Source organism: Bufo gargarizans, chromosome 2, assembly GCF_014858855.1.
Source record: "Bufo gargarizans isolate SCDJY-AF-19 chromosome 2, ASM1485885v1, whole genome shotgun sequence".
In the NCBI taxonomy this organism is placed as follows: domain Eukaryota; kingdom Metazoa; phylum Chordata; class Amphibia; order Anura; family Bufonidae; genus Bufo; species Bufo gargarizans.
In genome coordinates, this window is record NC_058081.1 from 124,640,811 (window position 1) to 124,665,790 (window position 24,980).

The 24,980-nt window shown below is 41.8% G+C and overlaps 1 protein-coding gene across 2 annotated transcripts in view; it reads right to left on the reverse strand.

Moving 5' to 3' along the window:
* Positions 1-8,808, reverse strand: part of SV2B (synaptic vesicle glycoprotein 2B) — a 34,153-nt gene extending 25,345 nt beyond the window's left edge. For both annotated transcript variants that reach the window (XM_044283203.1, XM_044283201.1), the window contains exon 1: positions 8,274-8,808. In XM_044283203.1, the coding sequence (XP_044139138.1) occupies positions 8,274-8,808 (535 nt within the window). The remainder of the gene's footprint in view (positions 1-8,273) is intronic.
* Positions 8,809-24,980: the final 16,172 nt, after the last annotated feature.

A 24,980-nucleotide genomic window follows, 5' to 3' on the forward strand; every position in this document is an offset into this window, starting at 1 on the left:
ATTTGCGTTTTTGTCTCAAGGAGGTATCACTGTAGTTAAAATATTTGTGGCAGGCAAAAATAATACAAGACAATCAATGGGACAGTTAAACTTGACACTATGTCATGAAGGACACACCAAGTGCAAACTGCAGGTGATGCTCTATGAGTCCTTTACAGTGTGAGCCAAGGCTAAATTTAGCTATCTCCATTAGAATGTAACCCTGTTAAGCAAACACCCAGGCTGAGGTGGTCTGAAAAGACATTAGAGAAGGTCTCCTGAGAGCTCTGACTAAGCCCGCACAGCGCCTGACTGTGGAGTAATCTCAGCTCTGACACATTGTTAGCGGAATTCTGCCAGCGTGCGGCTTAAATTACAGCAATGCCTTATGACAGGGCGTACCTGCCTGAACAAAAACTTTAACGATTGCCATCTGAAAGATGATAGAATTTTCCCCAGCAGAAGGATTTTGTGACATTGAGTAGGCTTATTATTTTAATCTTTCACTAAGAAATTTAAACAACTTTGCGAGTCACTGAGCTAATAACTATATTAGTGGTACGGAACAGTGGAGGTCATTTAACAAGTGCTTAGGAAGTACAGAAATGCAATTCCTGTGCTTACCTCTTAAGTCTGATGCTTCATTACTTTACAATAAAAGAAAGGTCTAAGGGGGTATGTGTAATTCTCCTTCACCACATAGAATGGATCCAGCATAGAGATGAGCAAATCAATTCTACTGGTTCAGAATTCTGTCCACATTTCCCCAAAATTTTGATTTTAATGACCCTGAATGTTTTGTAATTGGTTTTGGATGAAACACTGAGACCCACAAGTAATACTCTACTGTAAAGGAGGCATGAAAGTCACTTCTTCTTCCAAAATGACAAGAGTAGCGAGTGCCACAAGAGAAAATTGCCTTGGCGAGCTAAGTGGTCTTGGGTACTCTTATGTGTGCTCTTTCTCTTTATGGAGACCAACAAGTGTAGATAAGGAGTATTGAAGTCCAGACAACTCTGCCTTCCTGGCAAACTTGTTGTCACGGACGTCCCGGCGACAGTGAGTGGCAGGAGATCTGTGAGATGGGCAACACGTGGTTTGATCTGACATATTTCATTGTGGATTAATAGGCGTCTGTGTTGTTTCTGGTAATGGCCACACCTCCTGCCTCCAGGTGTTGCTATTGTGGTAATTTTACCTTCCTTATTTATTGTTGCTTCTCCCACAATGCTGTGGGGTTTATAGCTTCTGTTGGACCTGTGGATATTTTGTGGTTGGATCTCGGCTGAGTTCCTAGTGCTTCTATAGCCCCTTTGAAGTTTAGTCTTTCCTTTCCCTTTTGTATTTTGTTTTGGTTATCTGTGTGTTGCATTTCCCTATTGTTTGAATTAGGACTGAGGGAGAGTCCTTCCTTTTGGAGGAACAGGTAGTCTCGTCCCTGCCATTAGTACCAGGGTCTAGATAGAACTGTAGGTATTCCTGCATATGAACTCACCTACCTTTGCGGTCTGTTCATACTGGTAGTCAGGATTTTGGTTAGAGTTCTCACTATGAGGTGTCCATCTTCCTTCCCTAGTTCTCAGGCCTGATTCCCTGTCCCCCCCCCCCCCCCTTCCTATGCTCGGTGTAGTGTTTCCCTCTCACACAGAAGCATGACACTTATATGCAAATTTTAGTATAGCTACATCTGCTGGCATCAGATGTAGTACCCTAAATCTGCTGGCATCAAATAGTATTAGTGTTCTTTTTTGGATGGAAGGTTAATTTACATGCATTTGGCTTTCTGATAAAGATATTTAAATTTGCTTTTCTTCTAAAAAGAAAAGAACACTAAGATTATTTGATGCCAGTAGATTTAAGGTACTAAAATGTGCATATATGTTTCCCAGAAAGTAAGAGCAGCATTGGCTAGACTACAGTACTCCTCGTGCATACTTGTTGGTCTTCCTAATGAGAAAGAGCTTAAAAAAGAGTACTCCATCTCCATTCAGAGAAGTGCAATAACCAGTACTCTAGTCCTTCTAGAAGGAGAACTGGCTTGCACCTCCTTCCCTCTCCAGAGCAGTTACAGAATATTTGATCCGAGTCGAATTAGTTCAGACCAAAATCTTTTTAAATTTTTTTATTTGACGAATCAGACGTGAAACAAATTTCTGAAAGGACTGAGGCAGGATTATTAGCCATGACTGTCCGCACACTACACCAAGAAAGCACATATCCCTTCTTGGTGTGGTTGCTGCTTTAAACTGCCAACCCATAAACTCCACTGAAAACGATGGGAGGCAGACACCACTCGGCTACTGGGGGAATTTTGGCTCTCAAAATTCCACCAGCCAATTTCGTCGTGTGAATGGACCCTTTCAGAGGTAGTTTTTTAATCAGATTTTGCATCAGTATTTGTAAGTCATAAACAGGAGTGGAACCTACAGAGAAAATGTATAAATTAAAGATTTGCACCTCTTCCATGTGTTTGACACAATCCTCTTTTTGACTTACAAATGCTGATGCAAGATGCTGACCATTAAGGTTCAGGTAGCCAGCGGCTAATGGATTCCCGTTTCAGGTCTAATTTAAAACGTAACGTTTACTTCTTAATTTAAAATATACGGGAAGGCAAAAGGAGAAAAAGAAGTGTCTTAAAAATAAAGTGCGTTTGTGCTCTGCGGCGCTGGGGTACACGATTACTTTTGAATGTTGCTGCTTATATTTGCAGTCACTTTTCCGTTATTTTTCTATTTTCCTATCCTTAGGGGTCAGATACTCCTCTATTTTCATGCTCTGGTTTTTTGTCTATTGATATGACGAGATCTCTACTCTCTATCAGCCATATATCAGAGTCTGGGAGTGTGCTTCTCTGATACCTTTAATCTATCCTTCCTTTCTGGTAATGGGCTAGGATTAGCTACCCCTTGCCGTTTGTGTCGACGTGCTTAGTGCCTGCAGCGCACCAAGACACGGACACAGAGTTCAAGCCGCACTTGCTTAAAACCTAAATTGTAGCTCCCCCGACATGTTTCACCACTGCTGTGGCGTCTTCAGGGGCAATGGAGCTACTATCAAGCTTCAATATCCACAGGTCCAAGGTTGATAGTAGCTCCATTGCCCCTGAAGACGCCACAGCAGTGGTGAAACATGTCGGGGGAGCTACAAAAAAAAAAAGTTTCATAATGGCTTCTTTGTACAATCATAACTGTGAAAGAACTGATGTTTTTTGGGGTCCCCTAAATCCTTGATCAGCCTTATTATTCTCTGTTTCAGTTGCATAGCTAGATGAATTTCTCTCAGAAGCAGTGGTTGTCTCTCTTTTGTTGAATCTGCCAGTACTGTGTGCAGTGACCTCACTTCACTTACTTCCTACTATGTTTGTTTTCTTTTAGGGAACTCAGAAAGATGATAAGGAGGGAGATATCAGATTTACAGACACATTTTGCTCTTCAGAAACAGTGTATAGACAGTGCTTCCATCAGGCTCATGAGCTCAGCTAACTCTGACACGCCTCGACTTCCTCTCAGCCATCTTTTCAGTCTCTGTTACCAGGAACTGATCTTGACAGTCAACAGGCAGTGGACATTAAATTAGATTAAGTGAGACCCCCTAGTGGACATGACTTTACAGCTTTTTTCAGGTGGATTGCAAGCATATTTTTTAAATGAAGTGATTTAGAAATTAGCTATTTACACCATTCTCTATTAAATGAAATCAAATGTGAAAGTACAGTGTCCAAATGTCCATCCTTACATTTCCTCTTGGCTGAATATATCCTGAGACAAAAAGATGATAGGGTTTGGAAAAAAATTTGTACTTATATTCACAACCTCCATTTTTCAAAGCTGGTCTTAGAGCACTCCTCATATGATATATTGAGCCAAGAGGAAGGAAAGGAAGGACACATGTCAAGGGAAAATATAAAGAAGGATAACTCTTTATACATAATTTATGAATATGTACATAATACTGAATACATAGTGTATGTGTGTAATTATGAGAACAGATAATACACCTTCACTCCGAAATAGCTACTGAAAATAAATAATATAACAATTGAATCAAAAGTTAAATAAAATGTTATCTTAGTATCAAGTATCATCCTGGTTACTATTAATATACATAGTACTTTACTTAGTCCTTCTTTACATTATGTTCCCATTTGAGCCCATCTCTGGTGGATGTCAGTGTGAATTGGGGAAGTCTTTCTGCAGTCAATACATATCTGTATTCATTGGTGTCTTACCCAATTCTCCCCACTTGGAAGAAGCACTCCAACAAAATGTGTTATCTTTTGTTCCGTTAGAATGTACATGATTAAATAGTAGTGCAGGTAATCTACTTACTGGTGGCTTTATTGGGGAGTTATGAGATTTGTTCCAGTCCTAAGATGTTTGAACTTAGTCAGGAATGCATAGAGAACCTGACTTCCAAATCACACTAAGACACTGCACATTTTGGCAAGTCAGAGTGCTGGTCAGTTGGTTCAGACAGAGTTCTGGAAAAGAGCTTACATATAAAGCCACTGGTAGACAGATTACCTACATTATTATTATTATTATTATTATTATTATTATTATTATTATTATTATTGTTAGTTATATGGGACTGCATCTATCAAACTATGGGATACTCTAAGAAAATACATTTTCAGTGAGACATGTCAGTTCAGACCACTGCTCCAGTATGTTGACCCAAAAAGCCAATGAATCACAGGGCCAGGGTTCAGTCCAGGTGGACTCTGACCTTTGGTTCCAGCATTGCTATGTGGACATTGCTACTTGTTGGGACAGCTAGCTGAAACTATGCTGCTATGATGTTATTAATACAAATTGGTTGCTGGTAGTGCTCGTAGTGCATTTACTGGCGGGCTTATTTTCTTCTAGTAGTGACTGATGCAGCGAAGAATTTATGTACTGGGAAGAGCATAGGAGCCTCATCCTGAAAAAGCCTTATGTTGTCCACCAGTCTTATGATCACAAAATGCTTCTAATAGCTTGCAGCAGTGAACAACCTGGTGTTAGAACCCTGATAAAATATACTTCATTGTACTTTTATAACGAGGGATCAAAATATTAGTAGTCATAGCTATCCAATGTTTTGGACATAATTTATGCCTTGCAAACAGGAAAGTATTCACCAGCCATGTTGGTTAACGAGGAGTAGGAGACAGATGGAAGGCATTATAACTGCAGGATCAGACTACACAGGATTTGTTTTAAGTCTGTAACCATGTAGACACATAGGTCTGTATAGAGGCACTATGGTTAAGTACACAATAGTAGGAGATATATAAGCAAGAATATGCATTACAGCAATTAAAAGAATGTTTATAAAGGTGGTTATTGTCGTTAAAAGTTAGACAGGTCAGCTAAGTCTTGGATTTCATAGCAAAAAGCTCCATAGCCAGATGAAAACTGATGAAAATCTTTAAAATGTGCACTATTATTTTAAGAAGGTTGTTTTGGATTTTGCTATTGACGGCCTATTCCTCTGTATAGGTCATCAATATCTAATCAGTGGGGGTTCGTCTCTCGGCAGCTGCGCCAATCAGCTTGTTGAAGAGGCCAGCAGGACGCAATGTTCTGGTGAGGGCTGCAACCTCTTCACAGTTTACCAAGCATAGCACTGTATATTGCTTGGTGCTTGGTACCGAAGCTCTGCTCACGCTGATCGGCAGGTGGGTCAGAAGTCAGACCTTCACGGATTAGATATCAATGAACTATCCTGAGAACAGGCCACCAATATCAAAATCCCAGACAACCCCTTTAACTTATAATACTGTCACCTTATGAAATATTATTTTTTGAATGGCAATGAAAATAACATTTCACCAGATCTGAGCGTCTCTGTTCGTAATATCTCCTCATAGTTGGAAATCCATGCACATTTATGAAAAATTTTAAAGTGAGAAAATATTTTTTTCTTAGCAGGACCTTCAAGGTTTTCAATCTTGTGTAAGGTTTTATCGATGTATTTATTTTTTCAGCTGTTCAATAAAATGATTAAAAGGCCTTGAGGTCCCTAGCTTCATTCAGATACAGTTTTTTCCAAGGCCAGACATGACAGATGGCAATGTTATTATCTGGTATCTTGCAATTTACAAAGCAATCTTACATAAGGGCTTACTTTTTCAGATCTATACTAGATTAAATGGCAAGCATATTGTATAAGTGTTCATTCCATGGCCTATATAATGTACTATCATCTTCTATGGGTAAAAAGTTGGCAATTGTACTGCATTAGTGAAAGTTCATTAGCAATCTTATTTTTTATTTTTTTGTGTACAGGGATGTACAATGTGTTTTTAACACTTTACACCAAGACAAGCATTTATCTTGGCAAAAAGGGCAAAGTCCATGGTCCACTAAGCGTATGGGACCAGTTTGATCTGGGAAGACAGGCTTTGCAAACTGAGAGTAGGTTGGACAGAAAGCCCACTTTTACTGTCACCCAAGGGTCCTAGACCCATTGCTGCTTCATGACTTATCTAAAGTCAGACTTTGATCATTGTGTATCATTCATTAACACAATATATAAGACTACTGATCTACATGCCAGTATTTCCTCCCCCATCACATTACAAGCACCAATGTTCACTTATCAGCAAGGTGGTAATTACTTAATTCTTATGACGGTGGGCAAACTGCCATTTGTCGGATTTTCCCTACTTCCTGACTAATGAGTTGTAGTGGACAATTATTGATTTTATATTTTAGTGGAGTTCCATTCAGCATGAACTCTGGGCCCCTTTTGTTTTCTATTAGAATACACTTTGCCATTTACATGAAAGTAGTTTTTTGTATGGAATTGAAGTTTTTTGCTTGTGAATTTGCAGTACATTCAACTACAAATCCACAACAAAAATCCAAGGGTTAGGCTACTTTCACACTAGCGTTCATAGGTCCGTTCGTGAGCTCCGTTTGAAGGGGCTCACGAGCTGACCCGAACGCCTCCGTCCAGCCCTGATGCAGTCTGAATGGAGCGGATCCGCTCAGACTGCATCAGTCTGGCGGCGTTCAGCCTCCGCTCCGCTCGCCTCCGCACGGACAGGCGGACAGCTGAACGCTGCTTGCGGAGGCGAGCGGATCCGTTCAGACTTACAATGTAAGTCAATGGGAACGGATCCGCTTGAAGATGTCACCATATGGCTCAATCTTCAAGCGGATCCGTCCCCCATTGACTTTACATTGAAAGTCTGAACGGATCCGCTCAGGCTACTTTCACACTTCGAATTTTTTCTAAGTTATTAATGCAGACGGATCCGTACTGAACGGAGCCTCCGTCTGCATTAATATGATCGGATCCGTTCAGAACGGATCCGATCGAACGCTAGTGTGAAAGTAGCCTTAGCCGCTAATTTTTGCTGTGGATTCTGCTGTGGGTTTTTCCAACAGAAAATTTTGATTTAAACATTGTATATATAGATTCGGAGCTCTTTATATAAAAACTCCATTTTTCTGCCAAAGATAGTTTAACAACTAAATCAGAACAGTTGGACCTGAAACTGAAATACTTAAAAAGGTGGGCATTCATTTTAAACCCCAGTTTCACTCAATGTGGGTTCCTCAAATTTCTTCTGTGAATGGAGCAGTGGTGCACATGTGCGATCATTGGTCCATTCACTTTTATGGAACTGATGAAGGTCATCACGCACATTACCACTCCATTAACATAAGGGTCTTTCTAATTGGTGAAGATCCCAGCTATAAACCTCTCCACAGGAGATCATATATATATCAGCTATCCTCTAATAAAGGTTGTTAATGGGAAGAACCAATCTAGCGCAACTACAGTAACTCCAAAGTTTTAGGTTTACATACTGTATATTTAAGATTTAAGAGTTATTCTTTGTACAGTATATTAAGGGGTATTCCTATGTTAATGGAAAAACATCACTAGGCTATGCCATCACTTTATGATCATTGAGGTCCAATCTCTAGCACACCCACTGATCCAGAGAATCAATGTGATGCAGCATTTCTTTAGCACTGCACCCCCCTGGTTTTCCTCTGCACAATGTCACCCCAGCAATCTGCTATTCAGGGAAATGTGGCGTAGCCCTATTCGGTTCCCTTCACAGCCAGGTGGCGGATAACAGGTATGAGGTAGAATAGGACGTGGCTTTAAACCAGTATTGTGTTCCCTTCATTCTAAGTATAGTGTGAGCCATAAAGATCAGTATATGATATGCCATCACTTTATAACATGGGAATACCCATTTGACTTTAAAAAGTGAACAGACTGAAATGTGCTGAATTACCTGCGATATTCCACCCACAGAAAAGATTTGGAGCTGCAGTACTTACCCAGCATGCCTTTGTTCGACCGTGATAAACACATGTCTTTTTCTGCACTGGGGAGCACAAATCCTACAACAAAGACTTCTACTCCATCAGCCATCAAGGCAAGCCCTAAAACAAAGAAAAGAGTCCACTGGAAGCGTCCATGGCCACATTCCTGAATGATATTCTCATACTGGTAGGCCAACTGCTCCTCATCCTCCTTCCTCTCTGCCATGATATCGGCATGGTCTCTAAATTCATCTGTCATGGCTGTGTCCTTATGTTGAGCCCTGATATCATCAGGGTGTGGTATACCCTGATATTCTCCTTCATATATCTCATCATCTTCATCATGTCCTTCTGTGGCATCACTCTGAGCATCGTCATCCTGATTGCCAGGATCTCCACTAGTATAATAACCATCATTGGATGAATAACCCCCGTATGTATTATTTTGGTAATAATCCATGGCTTGGTTACTTGTTTGTCTTTTCACTTCTCGTGCTATATCCCGTGCTCCTTGATAAAAATTAGAGCTATTTTTGTAGCCATCTTCCATTTTGTGGTAGGTTATAATAGTAAATGTGCCAGTATTTACAATAAAACAGATAAATCCAGGGACAGATCTGTTTTAGCTAATCAAAATGATAATTCACACAAAGATTAACAATTGTATGCAGTAGTTTCACCATCAAAGACCAAATGAATTCTCTGTTTCATTTTGTTTCATATGATGCATCTGTAAATACACAGAAAGGATATGGTTAGATTACAGAATATACAGCATCAGATCCAAAGCTCACACATTAAAATATGAATAATATATTGAAACATACAGTATCTCACATCCTCCAACAAACACAGTTACAACATGCTATTTTCTTATGCTATTTTCTTATGTATTAATCTCTTTCCTTTACCATCCTGATCTTTCTGCAAAACACTACAATAATACCCTCAGAACCATCCTTGATGAAGTAGCACACCCTAGCACCCACCCAACACACAAGAATGCAACCCTAGCTCACACCTCTAACTCACTTTCGTTACTGATGCCCCAGAAGTGCTAAACACCTATGGAGAAAATCTCATACACTAGAAGATTTCCTCCATTATACCTATATGCAAAAGACCTATAACTCTTCCCTCCACTTCAACAAACAGAATTATTTCACCTCTCTCATCTCTTCACTATCCAATAATCCCAAAAAACTCTTTGACGCCTTTTACTCCCTCCTTTGTTCTAAAGTGCACACACCCATAACTGAATTCTCAAGGCTCCTCTCTTCTTCTCAACCTACTACTTGCACTGAAGAAAAGAAAGAAGACCCTGGGGGTACCAACGGGAAAGGGGAGGGGACAGTGCCCACCCAATTTAATCACACAAGGTCACCCCTGAGAGATAACTCGGCACAAGCTCCCGAGTACAATAGCAGAACAACAAAAAAGGAAATGGAGCTCAAGGTGCCAATTAATAAATATTGAATTTTATTAAAATAGAACAAGACATATTATAAAATTACATGAAAATGATGCCAGGAAAAAGGAGGGGAGGGAACAGGGAAGGAAAAGAACGGCGCCACGCTGGGGAAACACAGCGGTCAAAAAATTACATGATTATATGCTGGTTAACAGGGGATGTATGGTACAATGACCAACCCTAAACCAGGTGTAATAGCAAAATGATGGTGATGAAGGGTGGGTATAACATCAGCTGCAATGATACATACATAGGCATGAAACAAAGTATATGGACCAAAGAAATGTACAAGGGTCACTAATAGAAGACATGCCAAAATGGAGAAAGTCTGGCGGAGTATGGACATCCACGTCAGAGAGACCCAAGAAAATGAAGTTACAGCAGAGACTCACCAAAAAAGACCAGGAGTGAAACAGCCCAGGATGGCACTACCCCAACGCGTGTTTCGGCGTGCCTTAGTCAGTGCCCCTGTCCTTTTTGTTGTTCTGCTACTACTTGCACTACTGACCCATTTTCCTCATACCTCCTCCAGTCTCTCTCTCACCAGCTGTCACTACTCACCTAACTAAAATGTTCAAACTCACTCTACCTTTTGGTTTCTTTTCCTCCTCTCTCATTCTGTCAAACCCCTGTTACTGAAATAGCTATCTCTTGGCCCGTCCTACACATATAACTACAGACCTGTCTCTATTCTCCCATTTATTTCTAAACTTCTGGAAAGCCTGGTCTACTCTCAGCTCATTCGCTACCTCTCTGCTAAATCTCTCCTTGACCCCTAATAATCTGGTTTCCACACCCTATAAACTGCCTTACCAGAGAGACAAATGACCTGCTGACAACCAAATAAAATGGTAACTATTCTCTAATCAGTCTCCTGGATTTCTGCCACATTTGACATTGTAGAGCATGAACTCCTACTTGGCATTCTCCAATCTATTGGTTATAAAGACACTGATCTATCCTGGTTTTCGTCCCATATCTCTGGCCGCTTTCAATGTGTCAATTGCTGGCTCTGCTTCTTCTCCTCTTGCTGTTAGGTTTCCTTAAGATTCAGTCCTAGGTTCTCTTCTCTTTTCTCTCTACACAGCCCCTATCGGACAGACTATCAGTAGATTTGGTTTTCAGTACCATCTCTATGCTGATGACACCCAGCCATACACTTCATCACATCACCCCTGCATTACTCCAAAACACCAGTAACAGTCTGTTTGCTGCCATCTAACATCATTGTTAGGATTGAGCGAATTGAAGTACCCAAAGTGGACTTTGATACGAATTTCAGGTTGGCTGCTAAGCCAAACTTTCTCATGCTTTGTGGTAATGAATCGTTTTCCCCTGAAATGGCTTAAAAACAATAAAATAAATACATACTTACCTGATCTGTTTTGAGCATGAAGAGACTGCTGTGGCCATCCTGATTGAAGATCCTGTGCAAAAATCTCATGTGCAGTGATGTATGACGTCACCACACCAGCCAGCGTGATCACTTCATCATGCACCACGCGAGATTTAGCGCACAATAATCAAGATGGTTGTGGCGACGCGCAAATGGACGAGGAGAGTATTATTTATTTTTAACCCCTGAAAGGCCTCCATTTTTACATCAGATGCCGCGATCAGTGATAAAAGCGGCATCTGCGGGGTTCAATGATGGGAGATGGTGCAATCGCCGTTCCCCATCATTGTGCCCACTACTTACAAAGAAATGTGCTTAATGACAAACTAATTCATCCCGAAGCTAATTTCTTTGCGAAATTTGCCAAAGCAGCTGAATCGAAGTTATCAAACGTTCGCTCATCATTAATCATTGTCTCTCTCTACCTGAAACTGAATCTTTTAAAAACTGAACTACTTGCATTTTCTCCATCTACTAACCTGATATTTCCATCCTAGTGTGTTTCACTACCATAACGCAGCATGCCGACTATCTCGGTGTCATGTTCCACACTTTACGTAAAGAATAACTCCCACAACAATTTTTATTCTCTGACCTGTTAGAAAGATACATGATGTAAACTGTAATGAAGGTAATCTTACCAGTGTCTGTATTTGTGTGTTATAACCTCCCTTCTGATCCTCAGCTGTGTCATGTGACCAACACTCTGCCTCTTAAGCTGACACAGTCAGGAAGTCAGTTAACGCTCTATTCATTCCTAAAAGACTGACATTGAGGCTCCCATAGGAATACATAGAGAAACTGGCTTCCTATCCACACATAAGATGCTGTGGAGAGTCAGATTTGAGGTCACAGCTGAGGATCAGAATGGAGATTAAAACTCAGATATACAGTCTCTGGTAAGAAAAATACCTTCATTACAGTTTATTTCATGTACAGTACCTTTTTAACAGGTCAGGAGTAGTGTTGAGCGCGAATATTCGAATTGCAAAAATTTTTCTCGAATATCGTAAGTTCGAGATTTCACGAATATTTAGAATATAGTACTATATATTCGCGAAATTGAATATTAGTTTTTTTTTTATTGTTATATTTTTTTCTTTCCCACTTCCCTAAAGTTGTTCTTACCTGTCCTTTGGATTCCTGGCTTCCTGGCTTCCTGGCTGCTCCAGTCAGTGCCCGTTGCCGCTTCTGCCGACTTCCGTGCTCATGGAGCGTCCCCATCACCATGGGAACGTCTCCATATACTAGAATGTACTGTCGGATTTGAGAATTACGTTGAAATCGCAATTCGATTAATTCAAGTTATAATAATCGAATTGCGATTTCAAATTTTTAGGTATATTCTTAATATTGCTCTAACTTCGTCTTTTAGAATATTCGATTTCGTAATATTCTAAAAGATTAAGTTAGAGCAATATTACAAATATTCTAAAAGACGAAGTTAGAGCAATATTAAGAATATTCGTAAAATACACATATTAGCCTAGCCATAGTCAATTAGTCATAGGAACATTGCCTTATTCTATCAAAAGAAAAATAGCAATACGCGATTAATTAAATCGCATATTAATCGTGATAATTGGAATAATTACGAATATTCGATTTTGACGAATATAACACGAATATTCATTTGAATATTCGCGAAATATCACGAAATCTAATATGCCACCTCCCGCTCATCACTAGTCAGGAGAACTTCTTTAACCCCCTATAGTCAATCTCTTGCCTGCTCATGCCACCTACACCTGTTGCCCTGATCCATTCTTGTCTTGATTACTGTAGCTCACTGTTAATTGGTCTTCCCGTCACTAAACTCTCCCCTCTCCAATATATCCTGAATGCAGCCGTCAGGCTCTTCTATCTTTCTTGATGGCTCTGTTTGTACATGAACCCTCTGAATAGTAAATTGATGTGGAATATGTCGGCACTATATAAATAAAGATTATTATAATAATGGATTTAGATTGCAGACTGGATTCATTAATTTCCTTTACAAGAGAGTGGATATATAACTAAGATGTAATTCCCTGCAGCTGACTCACAGTTGCCGTTAGCAGAATATAGAAAACATTTTGAAGCCATCTTTTTTCGTTTAGGATGGATTCACAGTTGCAAGAAAATACACATAAGGGCTTGATCATGTACATGACCGTTGGATGTTTTGTCGTTCACAAATTGCAGATCCACAAAACACAGATACCGGCCGTGTGCATTCCACATTTTGCAGAACGGAAGGGCCAGCACCTAATAGAACAGTCCTATCCTTGTCCATAATTAGGACAATAACAGGACATGCTCTATTTTTCTGCGTAACGGCCATGCGGACATACGGCACAGATTTTTTTGCGGCCCTGCTGCAGTGAATGGTTCCACATATGGGCTGCAAAAGAAATGGAACAGACACAAAAAAAATCCTAAATCCTTCCTTCATATACTTCTTCCCTTTTGGATCAACTTTTAGCTTTGGCTACAAAAAAATTCACCAAAAACTAAATTAATGTGTTAAATGTGTCATTTGAGACACAGGTTTGTGGCTGTTGTATTACTAAAGACTTCATTCTGCAAGTGGAAAAAAAGGGTAAATTAAGTGGTGCATCTACGCTGCCTTAACCACAGTGCATGTCCCTTATACACAAAATGCCAACACAATGAATAATACGGCCATGGCCCCAGACCTTACAGGAACAGGACAGTGCTAACATTTCTGATAGAGCAGAATAGTTAATGAGTTGAACATTATGGAGGAACTCAGAGATTTTACAAAGAAGCAGTAGACAGAATAAATGGCTCAAAACAGGCAATGGCCTCTACAAATAGCTGATTGGCAAGGGTGCTGGGAGTCTGACCTCCACTAATCAGATCTTGATGACCTACCCTGAGGATAGGTCATTTATATATGAACCCCAGAAAATAATTTTAAAGAGCATTTATGGCAGCAGAGAAGGCACAATTACAGATACAATACTGGGGTAGCGGCAAGTGAGGTCTAGCTGAAAGAAACTGGATAAAGGTCCAGGCCATATACAGAAGAAGGTCTCATGCACACAGCCGTTGCCTGGCCGTGCCTGTATTGCGTGTCCGCAATATACAGGCACAGGCCGTTGGCGCACAATATCACATATGCGGACCTATTCACTTGAATGGGTCCGCAATCCCGATGATACTGTGTGAAACGGAGGCACGGATCAGAAGCCCACAGAAGCACTACGGAGGTTTGTGTCCATGCACGCACTACTTTTTTGCGGTGCAGACCGTCAGATGTGGATCGCAGACACCATTCAAGTGAATGGGTCAGTTTCTACAGATAGAGGGCACACGGTCGGTGCCCGTACATTCTAGACTGCAATTTGCGGTCAGCAGCATGGGCGTGGCTGGAGAGGAGACAAATCTTACGATAGGCCCACTTCCATACATATGCATTATTAATATAAAAAAAATTGTTGTAGGAACAATTCAGAATACACTCTATGTTCAGTTTTGGGCATACAGTTAATGTACAGGTTTTTGAATTTATTTTTCATTTATACTACAAGCAAAATGGGTACCACTGTATACTTTTTGATGAATCCAGATATACAGTTGAATACAAATGTCAGTTGATAGTGTAGGGGATTAGCTCTTTTCCAGGGGTTGCAAACACACGTTTCTTCACAGACACCAGGATTTAGGGGCCAAACTGTGCTTTATTGTGGCACACGGCATAAAGAAAAACACACAAAGCCAAAATAAAATACCTTGCCCGTCAGGGCCCTATCTAAACACATAGGTTTCCCTGACTCACCTAAAGCGTAACACAGTTCACACCCGTGATGAGATGCGGCTTTCCCAGCCCAACTTCCAGCAGCCTCCAGGCTGCTCCCACAACAATGTCTCCTTGGGGATAGGGGTCTCTCAGCCCTCCCGGCTCAGACCACACAGAGCCACTCCAGCCTTCTGTGTGCAAGTCCCCACCCACTCTCACTCTGAGGATTCCTTTATCCCCAGGTGATTACTGCACCTGGTCTTTCTTCAGACCTGGTGATTCTGGGGGAAGACACAGCAAATCCTGCCATATATCTCCCCTAACAACCATGAGGCATGTTACTGCCTCACAATAGCTTTTTTTAAATGGATACCCATAGATTGGAGTTTTTCTGTCATTGAATTTTATTGGTCAAAAAAGAAAACACATGTATCCATCATGGATGCATTATAATACATTTGTCCATAAAAACTATAAATATGTCACATACTTCTGGACATTTGACTGTTATGCAGATGTATATAAGTGTGAATACTAGTGTAATCTATATGTATCTATAATATAATATAATCTATAATACTAGTGTAACTATCCGTAGTGTGGACCTAGCCGAACAGCCACAAAGCATATTTTTGATGCTTTTTCCGCTATTTATGAACATGGCTTTAGAGCACTGGTTCTCAAACAGTTACAAAAGTTACTTGGGAGTTACAAGAACGGCCAAGTAAGTGTGCAAGCTGGGAGTTGTAGTTTCACAGCAGTTGAAGTGGCGAAGGTTGCTGATCTTTTCTCTAGGAACTACTGTGTACCGAGGGCCGGTGCTACCATAAGGCAGACCAAGCAGCTGCCTTAGGGCGCACCCTGGGGGAGGGCGGAGGGCTGGGCCATATCAGCCAGTCTTGAGTGGGACTCGCGGACTCCTCCCTCCTCCCATTGCAAGCATGGTTACAGGTAACTGGTGAGTTGTTTGTGAGTCGGCCTCATGCTCCTGTACTTTGCCCACTGGCTCCTGGTATTGCCCATGCGGCTTAGGTAGGAGAGTGTTAGGTCCCGGGCTACTTGAGAAACCTTGGCGTGGTGCCCGGGCTCAGACATGTCCTACACCGTAGGACATGTTGACTAATCTCTCAATTTTAAAATCAGTTTGAGGGTTTAGTAAGACTGCAGAGTGCACCTGCCTTTGGTATTATTTTGTTATATTGCGAAAAATACAGTCCTCAAACCAGTGATTGTCTGAAGCAGAGAGAAGATACCAGGACCACACAGAGGAGAAGCCAGCTTCTGCAGACGGGACCAGGGCCAGGTGAGCTGTGAGGGGCAGGCACCAAAATGTAGCTTCGCTTGTGTTGGCAAAAATCCTTGCACCAGCCCTGTGTGTACCAGTGGAAACAGGAAGGTCATACCATTACTAGAACTTGGTACTAGATTGCTTCACGGATTGGAGCATATGTTATATGATTATTTATACACACTCTCTCTGTTCTTTACTTTTTGTTGTGGCTTTATTTCCACACATTGACTTCAATTGGATAATGCAAAACAGACTATGCCGGATTTCTTGACTGATATACCCTGGAGCTGTAACAGGGTGACCCACCTTCTGCCACCAGTACAAGTGAAAGAGCGCAAGCAAGGAATGAATTTATGGTGGGGATCTATATAGCCTTACAGATCCCCACCATAAAATACTTTGTATTTTCACATATCAAGGTTTTTCATCACAATACACCGGTGTAATTAAACATGGAGGTGATGAGGCTGGGCGTCCCTTGCTTACGCTATTTTCACTTGTACTTCATCATTGACTGGTCATGGTTTTAAATGTTATCCTCTGTGTGTCCTCTTTTGGGTTATGATAAAGTGCTGTATGCGCAAAACACGTTGCCGGAGGACGCCATGATTTTTTTTTTATTTGGCTTAGGTAAAAGTTACGTTTTACCTAGGAAAGTTTTAGTTTGAACCTACAAGTGTGCAGGATCTACAGGCCCAGCTGCAACATCTGTGAGTACATGTGCTGCAGGATACCATACAGAACCTGTATACCTCCATGCCCAATGTATCTCATGTTGTATCCAGGCTAGAGGCCACCCAACAGGATAGTAGAGCCTCCTTTATTGTAATTGATTTCCTCAATAAACTTATACTTTCGCTCTAATATTGTACTCACATATAACATCATTACATTCACATATATTAAGTTCATTTGATTTCAACAACCCCTTCTTGGTGAGTTCTTTTTTGTCAATGGGTATATTTGTGAAATAATCCAAGAGACAGAGATAATGACAACATATTTATAAGGCTACATGCACACGAACGTTGTTTGTTTCCGTTTCAGTTTTTTTTTGCAGATAGGATGCCGACTCATTCATTTCAATGAGTCCGCAAAAAATGCGGACAGCACATCGTGTGCTGTCCGCCTCAGTATGCCCGTTCCGTAGCCCCGCAAAAAAAAAAGAACATGTCCTATTCTTGTCCATTTTAGGCATTGTTACAATGGATCCGCAAAAAAAAAAATGGAAGGCATACGGATGTCATCCCTTTTTTGTTTTTTGTGAATACTCAATTTGCTGACCGCAAAACACATACGGTCGTGTGCAACTTTTTTCAGTTCTGTGTCTGGTATTTTAACTCTACATTATGCATTCACCATATAATCATCAGATACCAATTCTACTTAGTGAAACAAGAATACAGTGCAGTTATGTCCAGTGAATCACATGTAATGTCTTGTCTATTCAGGCCCTGACCTCCATGATTGGGGGATTATATTATTGGTTGCGAGTTGATGTTTCAAAAAGGAAGCAATGACTCATTGTGCTGCATTGTGGTATTTGTTTTGCACTGCTGAGGAGATACATTGTTCTATGTGGTATTATGTGCACAATATGGAGTGTGAATTTATTCAGGGTCTAGTTTGGGGCCAGATTTATTTGGAGTGTCTGTACTGAGCTCTTTATTTGTTTAGTGGGCTCTGGTCTGAGAACTGTAATAGTGTACGGGTCCGGAGATCTTATTTGTCTGGGGGGGGGGGGTTGTATTAATGGGTCTATATTTATTCTGGGTCTGAATTTATTTTTGTTGCTGTGGAGACTAGAGGGCTGCAGAAGTGAGGAGTCAAAGATATCTCAGCAGCAAACTCTGCTGTCATCAGAAGTTATCATAAAGGTTTGGGCTGGATAGAGAAGATGAGGAAAGATCTACAATCATGTCTACAATCAAAGAAGATGTCACTGGGTTTGTAAGATCCCCATTATGCTCACACAAAATCATAGCTGTCCCCGTTTGTGCCACCACATAGTAATTATTCCACGTTTGTGCCCACCACAAAGATATAGTAACAGTATCCTCCACCATTCTGCCACAGAGTAATAGTTACCTCCTTTATGCCCCCCAAACAGTAATCATTTCCTCTTTGTACAGTACCTCCCTTAACCCCCCCCCCCCTCCGCCAAATTTGTGCGGTAATAATACACCATTATTTCCCTACAGAAAATAATAGTGTCTCTTTTGTGCCCTCAAATGCCCCTTTTGTACCCCACAGTAATAGTGCCCTACACAATGCCAATTTTCCCTTGGTGCCACCCCCTTATGTACCAGTGGAGCAGCTCAAATGATATGCAGTGGACTCTGTACAAGCAGCTTGATGACTCGTGCACCACATGCAAACCGCAGTGCCGTCCCATCTTCTTCAGTGGCTTATTAGACTGGATGCCACAGGATAGTATTCAACTTTATCTGCATCCTCAGGACACGGTTACAGCTGCATGTGATGGTCCCTCAGGGATCAAGGAAGAGGACCAATAGTTTGGGGCATATACCCCAGATGATAGGTGCTGTGATGTACAGTATTGTGTGTGTTACATAAAATAACCACCAGGTATCACAAAGTATATTTACAAAATATAAATAAAAATAAAAAATAAAATAAAAAACAACTTTCTCTAATACCTTCCCTCAATAACTTTTCTTTGATTTCCGATTGTGAGTGACATGGATTATACAACACAATCTGCATTATGAGTTTGAAAACTCTTTACAGTCATTATTTGTGAGCTTTCCAAAAACCCAGAACGTTTCAAACATGAAGCGCCTGCATTTTATAGAAGCACAACTGAATGCTTAAATATTTAATATGCAATTCTTAAAATGGAAAGAAATTATAACCAGAATAGTACAGCAATTGCATCTTAGATTGCACAAAGGAATCATCCTCCATTCATTCTTATGTAATCACTGGAAAATATGCCTCAGTTCTGCTTATCGTGAAGAGAAATGGATGAATACATCCAGAGAGACCCAAATTATTCAGCAACGTACAGGCATCATTCTTTACATAACAAATAATCTATACACAAAGCATTTTTATATTGTACTGTATGGTTTGGACTTTTTGGGAACTTGATTGTGGGTCTTAATACAGCCGATGGGCATGATGTGTTTTTTGCCAATGTTGATTGACAGGGCCGCCATCAAGGGGGTACAGCCGATACCACAGTAAGGGGCCTGGACCCCGGGGGGCCCGGCCAGTTCCAATTTAAATCCCCCCCCCCTATTTGTCAGTGACTTCTTGAACTTTATTACGTCGCTAGAGGGGGGCAATTGATTATTCCTTGCCGGACCCCCCTCCCCGATTCCCACATACAGTGGCGGAAATAATTATTTGACCCCTCACTGATTTTGTAAGTTTGTCCAATGACAAAGAAATGAAAAGTCTCAGAACAGTATCATTTCAATGGTAGGTTTATTGTAACAGTGGCAGATAGCACATCAAAAGGAAAATCGAAAAAATAACTTTAAATAAAAGATAGCAACTGATTTGCATTTCATTGAGTGAATTAAGTATTTGAACCCTCTAACAAAAAAAGACTTAATACTTGGTGGAAAAACCCTTGTTTGCAAGCACAGAGGTCAAACGTTTCTTGTAATTGATGACCAAGTTTGCGCACATTTTAGGAGGAATGTTGGTCCACTCCTCTTTGCAGATCATCTCTAAATCCCTAAGGTTTCGAGGCTGTCTCTGTGCAACTCTGAGCTTGAGCTCCCTCCATAGGTTTTCGATTGGATTAAGGTCCGGAGACTGACTAGGCCACTCCATGACCTTAATGTGCTTCTTCTTGAGCCACTCCTTTGTTGCCTTTGCTGTATGTTTTGGGTCATTGTCGTGCTGGAACACCCATCCACGACCCATTTTCAGTTTCCTGGCAGAGGGAAGGAGGTTGTCGCTCAGGATTTCGCGATACATGGCTCCGTCCATTTTCCCGTTTATGCGAATAAGTTGTCCTGTGCCCTTAGCAGAAAAACACCCCCAAAGCAAAATGTTTCCACCCCCATGCTTGACGGTGGGGACGGTGTTTTGGGGGTCATAGGCAGCATTTTTCTTCCTCCAAACACAGCGAGTTGAGTTAATGCCAAAGAGCTCTATTTTGGTCTCATCAGACCACAGCACCTTCTCCCAGTCACTCTCTGAATCATTCAGGTGTTCATTGGCAAACTTCAGACGGGCCTGCACATGTGCCTTCCTGAGCAGGGGGACCTTGCGAGCCCTGCAGGATTTTAATCCATTGCGGTGTAATGTGTTTCCAATGGTTTTCTTGGTGACTGTGGTCCCTGCTAATTTGAGGTCATTAACTAACTCCTCCCGTGTAGTTCTAGGATGCTTTTTCACCTTTCTCAGAACCATTGACACCCCACGAGGTGAGATCTTGCGTGGAGCCCCAGAGCGAGGTCGATTGATGGTCATTTTGTGCTCCTTCCATTTTCGAACAATCGCACCAACAGTTGTCACCTTCTCTCCCAGCTTCTTGCTAATGGTTTTGTAGCCCATTCCAGCCTTGTGCAGGTCTACAATTTTGTCTCTGACATCCTTGGACAGCTCTTTGGTCTTTCCCATGTTGGAGAGTTTGGAGTCTGCTTGATTGATTGATTCTGTGGACAGGTGTCTTTTATACAGGTGACTAGTTAAGACAGGTGTCCTTAATGAGGGTGACTGATTGAGTAGAAGTGTCTAACCACTCTGTGGGAGCCAGAACTCTTAATGGTTGGTAGGGGTTCAAATACTTATTTCACTCAATGAAATGCAAATCAGTTGCTATCTTTTATTTAAAGTTATTTTTTCGATTTTCCTTTTGATGTGCTATCTGCCACTGTTACAACAAACCTACCATTGAAATGATACTGTTCTGAGACTTTTCATTTCTTTGTCATTGGACAAACTTACAAAATCAGTGAGGGGTCAAATAATTATTTCCGCCACTGTACCTGGTATAAGATACCTGGCTCTGACTCTCTGAGACGCTGCGCAGAGGAACGCAGCTGCGCAGGTGACGTCAGACGCTGCCGATGCCTGCTGCCTCACGCCGTGACTCCGCCTTCAGAATCAGATTAGCAGGCCGCCGCCTGCCACCGCCAGACAGTCAATTCTGGTTTGCAGGCTTGCAGCCAGGCGCAGCGGCGGGAACTTCTGTTCTGGGACTGGAAAGAATTGTGGAAGCCTGCCCAGCTGCCCTAGACAGTGCCCTTGCCCCACTTAGCCAGCCCAGAAGGTTGTCAGTGCCGGGCCTGGCTCCATGCTCCAGCCTCCACTCCATGCTCCATCACACAGATGTTGGACCACTTGGACAGACCCCAATGATTCATTAAGGTCCATTAGGTTACTTGTTTCCATAAGGGGCTGGCTGGGTGGGCTGGCAAGGGAGGGGTTAATAAAAACAATAACTCTACTCAATAAGTGATGGAGGATCATGGGGCCTGTGGGATAATCCAGAAAACAGCTTTGCATTTTACCCCCGAGCAAAGACCACACAACATACATGCCGCATACTGAGCTGAGCTATTTCAAAGGCTCCAAATTATTTATTTTAATATTGATCCCAATGTTGTCCACTTGGCTCGGCAGCTCTATGTTGTGTGGTCTTTGCTCGGGGGTAAAATGCAAAGCTGCTTTCTGGATTATCCCACAGGGCCATGATCCTCCATCACTTATTGTTATTAACCCCTTCCTTGCCAGCCAACCCAGCCCCATTTAGCTTTGTGTTCTGCTTTTAAAAAACAATTTAGGCCATGAAGGGGTTAATTAAGTGTTGGAGGGAGTGTTATTATTGTGCATATTGTGTTTGGGATACATTTAATAAGTTTGACCAGTTTGGTTTGAGAGTGGTTGAGTGTCATCCGCAGATCCCCCATAAAAGTGTCATCCACAAATCCCCCATAAAAGTGTCATCCACAGATCCCCCATAAAAGTGTCATCCACAGATCCCCCATAAAAGTGTTATCCACAGATCTCCCATAAAAGTGTGTCATCCAGAGATCCCCCATAAAAATGTGTCATCCACAGATCCCCCATAAAAATGTGTCATCCACAGATCCCCATAAAAGTGTGTCATCCACAGATCTCCCATAAAAGTGTGTCATCCACAGATCCCCCATAAAAGTGTGTCATCCACAGATCCCCCATAAAAGTGTGTCATCCACAGATCCCCCATAAAAGTGTGTCATCCACAGATTCCCCATGACAGTGTGTCATCCACAGATCCCCCATAACAGTGTGTCATCCACAGATCCCCCCATAACAGTGGGTCATCCACAGATCCCCCATAAAAGTGTGTCATCCACAGATCCCCCATAAAAGTGTTTATTATGGAGGTGCTGGTTCGTTTATTTTTTCCCCATTGTCACTGCCACTAGGGGGGTGGCTCCCCCTGGTGGTGAGATTGAACCGTGCACCACCAGCCCATTTACCATGTGCTTTTAATTAGATAGCTTGTACAGCTGTATTCTACTCAGCCCATACTGCAGGCTCAAAGCAGGGGAGAGGCATGCGTAGGATACAGCTAGGTACTACTTTGCCCAGATTGTAGGCTGTAAACCCAGGGGAGGCATGTTAGAGTAGGACCCATCTGATTATAAGCTACCTTGTTGATTTGGTAGATGGGCCCGAAATATTTTTGATCAATTATATTCGCAAAGAGCTTCTAGCTGCATTTGCAGTAAGTATGACCACCAAGTATTTATTCTTTCAGTGTTTGCTTATATCTTTGTGCAATTGACTAGCAGAGTGCTGTTACCTGTAGTTCTACTAACCCACATAAAAGTATGCCATCCACAGATCCCCCATAAAAGTGTGTCATCCACAGATCCCCCATAAAAGTGTGTCATCCACAGATCCCCCATAACAGTGTGTCATCCACAGATCCCCCATAAAAGTGTGTCATCCACAGATTCCCCATAAAAGTGTGTCATCCACAGATCCCCCATAAAAGTGTGTCATTCACAGATCCCCCATAACAGTGTGTCATCCACAGATCCCCCATAACAGTGTGTCATCCACAGATCCCCCATAACAGTGTGTCATCCATACACAGATCCCCTATAACAGTGTGTCATCCACAGACCCCCCATAACAGTGTGTCATCCACAGATTCCCCATAACAGTTTATTCATCCACAGATTCCCCAAAACAGTGTGTCATCCACATATTCCCCATAACAGTGTGTCATCCACAGATTCCCCATAACAGTGTGTCATTCACAGATAAAAGAAGTTACAGCCAGCTCACCTATAGCATCCTGTGTGACGATGCACGGGGCGGACCCAAGCCAGTCCTGATGTAGATCCACATAAACAGAAAAGAAGCTCCTGCACCAGACGTAGACGTTTCAATAATCCCGGTCTTTATTCACCAAAATATTCCAAGTAAATACAGCAAACAGTGGCACTGGTTCCCACTTACTCCCAGTAGATTTACGCGTTTCGAACAGCAGTGTTCTTAGTCATAACATCCGAAGATTCAGAGAATCTGGAACAATCTCTGTGCGTAAGGGTCAAGGCCGTAAAACCATACTGGATGCCCGTGATCTCCGGGCCCTTAAACGACATTGCACCATAAACAGGAATGCTACTGTAAAGGAGATCACAGAATGGGCTCAGGAATACTTCCAGAAACCATAGTCAGTGAACACAATCCACCGTGCCATCCGCCGTTGCCAGCTGAAACTCTACAGTGCAAAGAAGAAGCCATTTCTAAGCAAGATCCACAAGCTCAGGCGTTTTCACTGGGCCAGGGATCATTTAAAATGGAGTGTGGCAAAATGGAAGACTGTTCGGTGGTAAGACGAGTCACGATTCGAAGTTCTTTTTGGAAATCTGGGACGCCATGTCATCCGGACCAAAGAGGACAAGGACAACCCAAGTTGTTATCAACGCTCAGTTCAGAAGCCTGCATCTCTGATGGTATGGGGTTGCATGAGTGCATGTGGCATGGGCAGCTTCCATGTCTGGAAAGGCACCATCAATGCAGAAAAATATATTCAGGTTCAACATATGCTCCCATCCAGACGTCATCTCTTTCAGGGAAGACCCTGCATTTTTCAACAAGATAATGCCAGACCACATTCTGCATCAATCACAACATCATGGCTGCGTAGGAGAAGGATCCGGGTACTGAAATGGCCAGTCTGCAGTCCAGATCTTTCACCTATAGAGAACATTTGGCGCATCATAAAGAGGAAGGTGCAACAAAGAAGGCCCAAGACGATTGAACAGTTAGAGGCCTGTATTAGACAAGAATGGGAGAGCATTCCTATTTCTAAACTTGAGAAACTGGTCTCCTCGGTCCCCAGACGTCTGTTGAGTGTTGTAAGAAGAAGGGGAGATGCCACACAGTGGTGAAAATGGCCTTGTCCCAACTTTTTGGGGATTTGTTGACACCATGAAATTCTGATTCAACATATTTTTCCCTTAAAATGGTACATTTTCTCAGTTTAAACTTTTGTTCCGTGATTTATGTTCTATTCTGAATAAAATATTAGAAGTTGGCACCTCCACATCATTGCATTCAGTTTTTATTCACAATTTGTATAGTGTCCCAACTTTTTGGGAATCCGGTTTGTATACTTATTTAGTTTTTTTTCAGTATTATGATTAAGTGGTGAAAATTATTAGTGCCCCCCACCTTTTTGACTGTTGGTATCTTATGTGCCCCCCCCTATATATTGTTCCTAGAGTCGCTACTGACCTGACTGACTGATTGCAATTTGTACTCAGTGCAGTCAATCGATCAGTCACACTCACACACACTGACATCATACACTTTCATGCAGCACCCGGCCA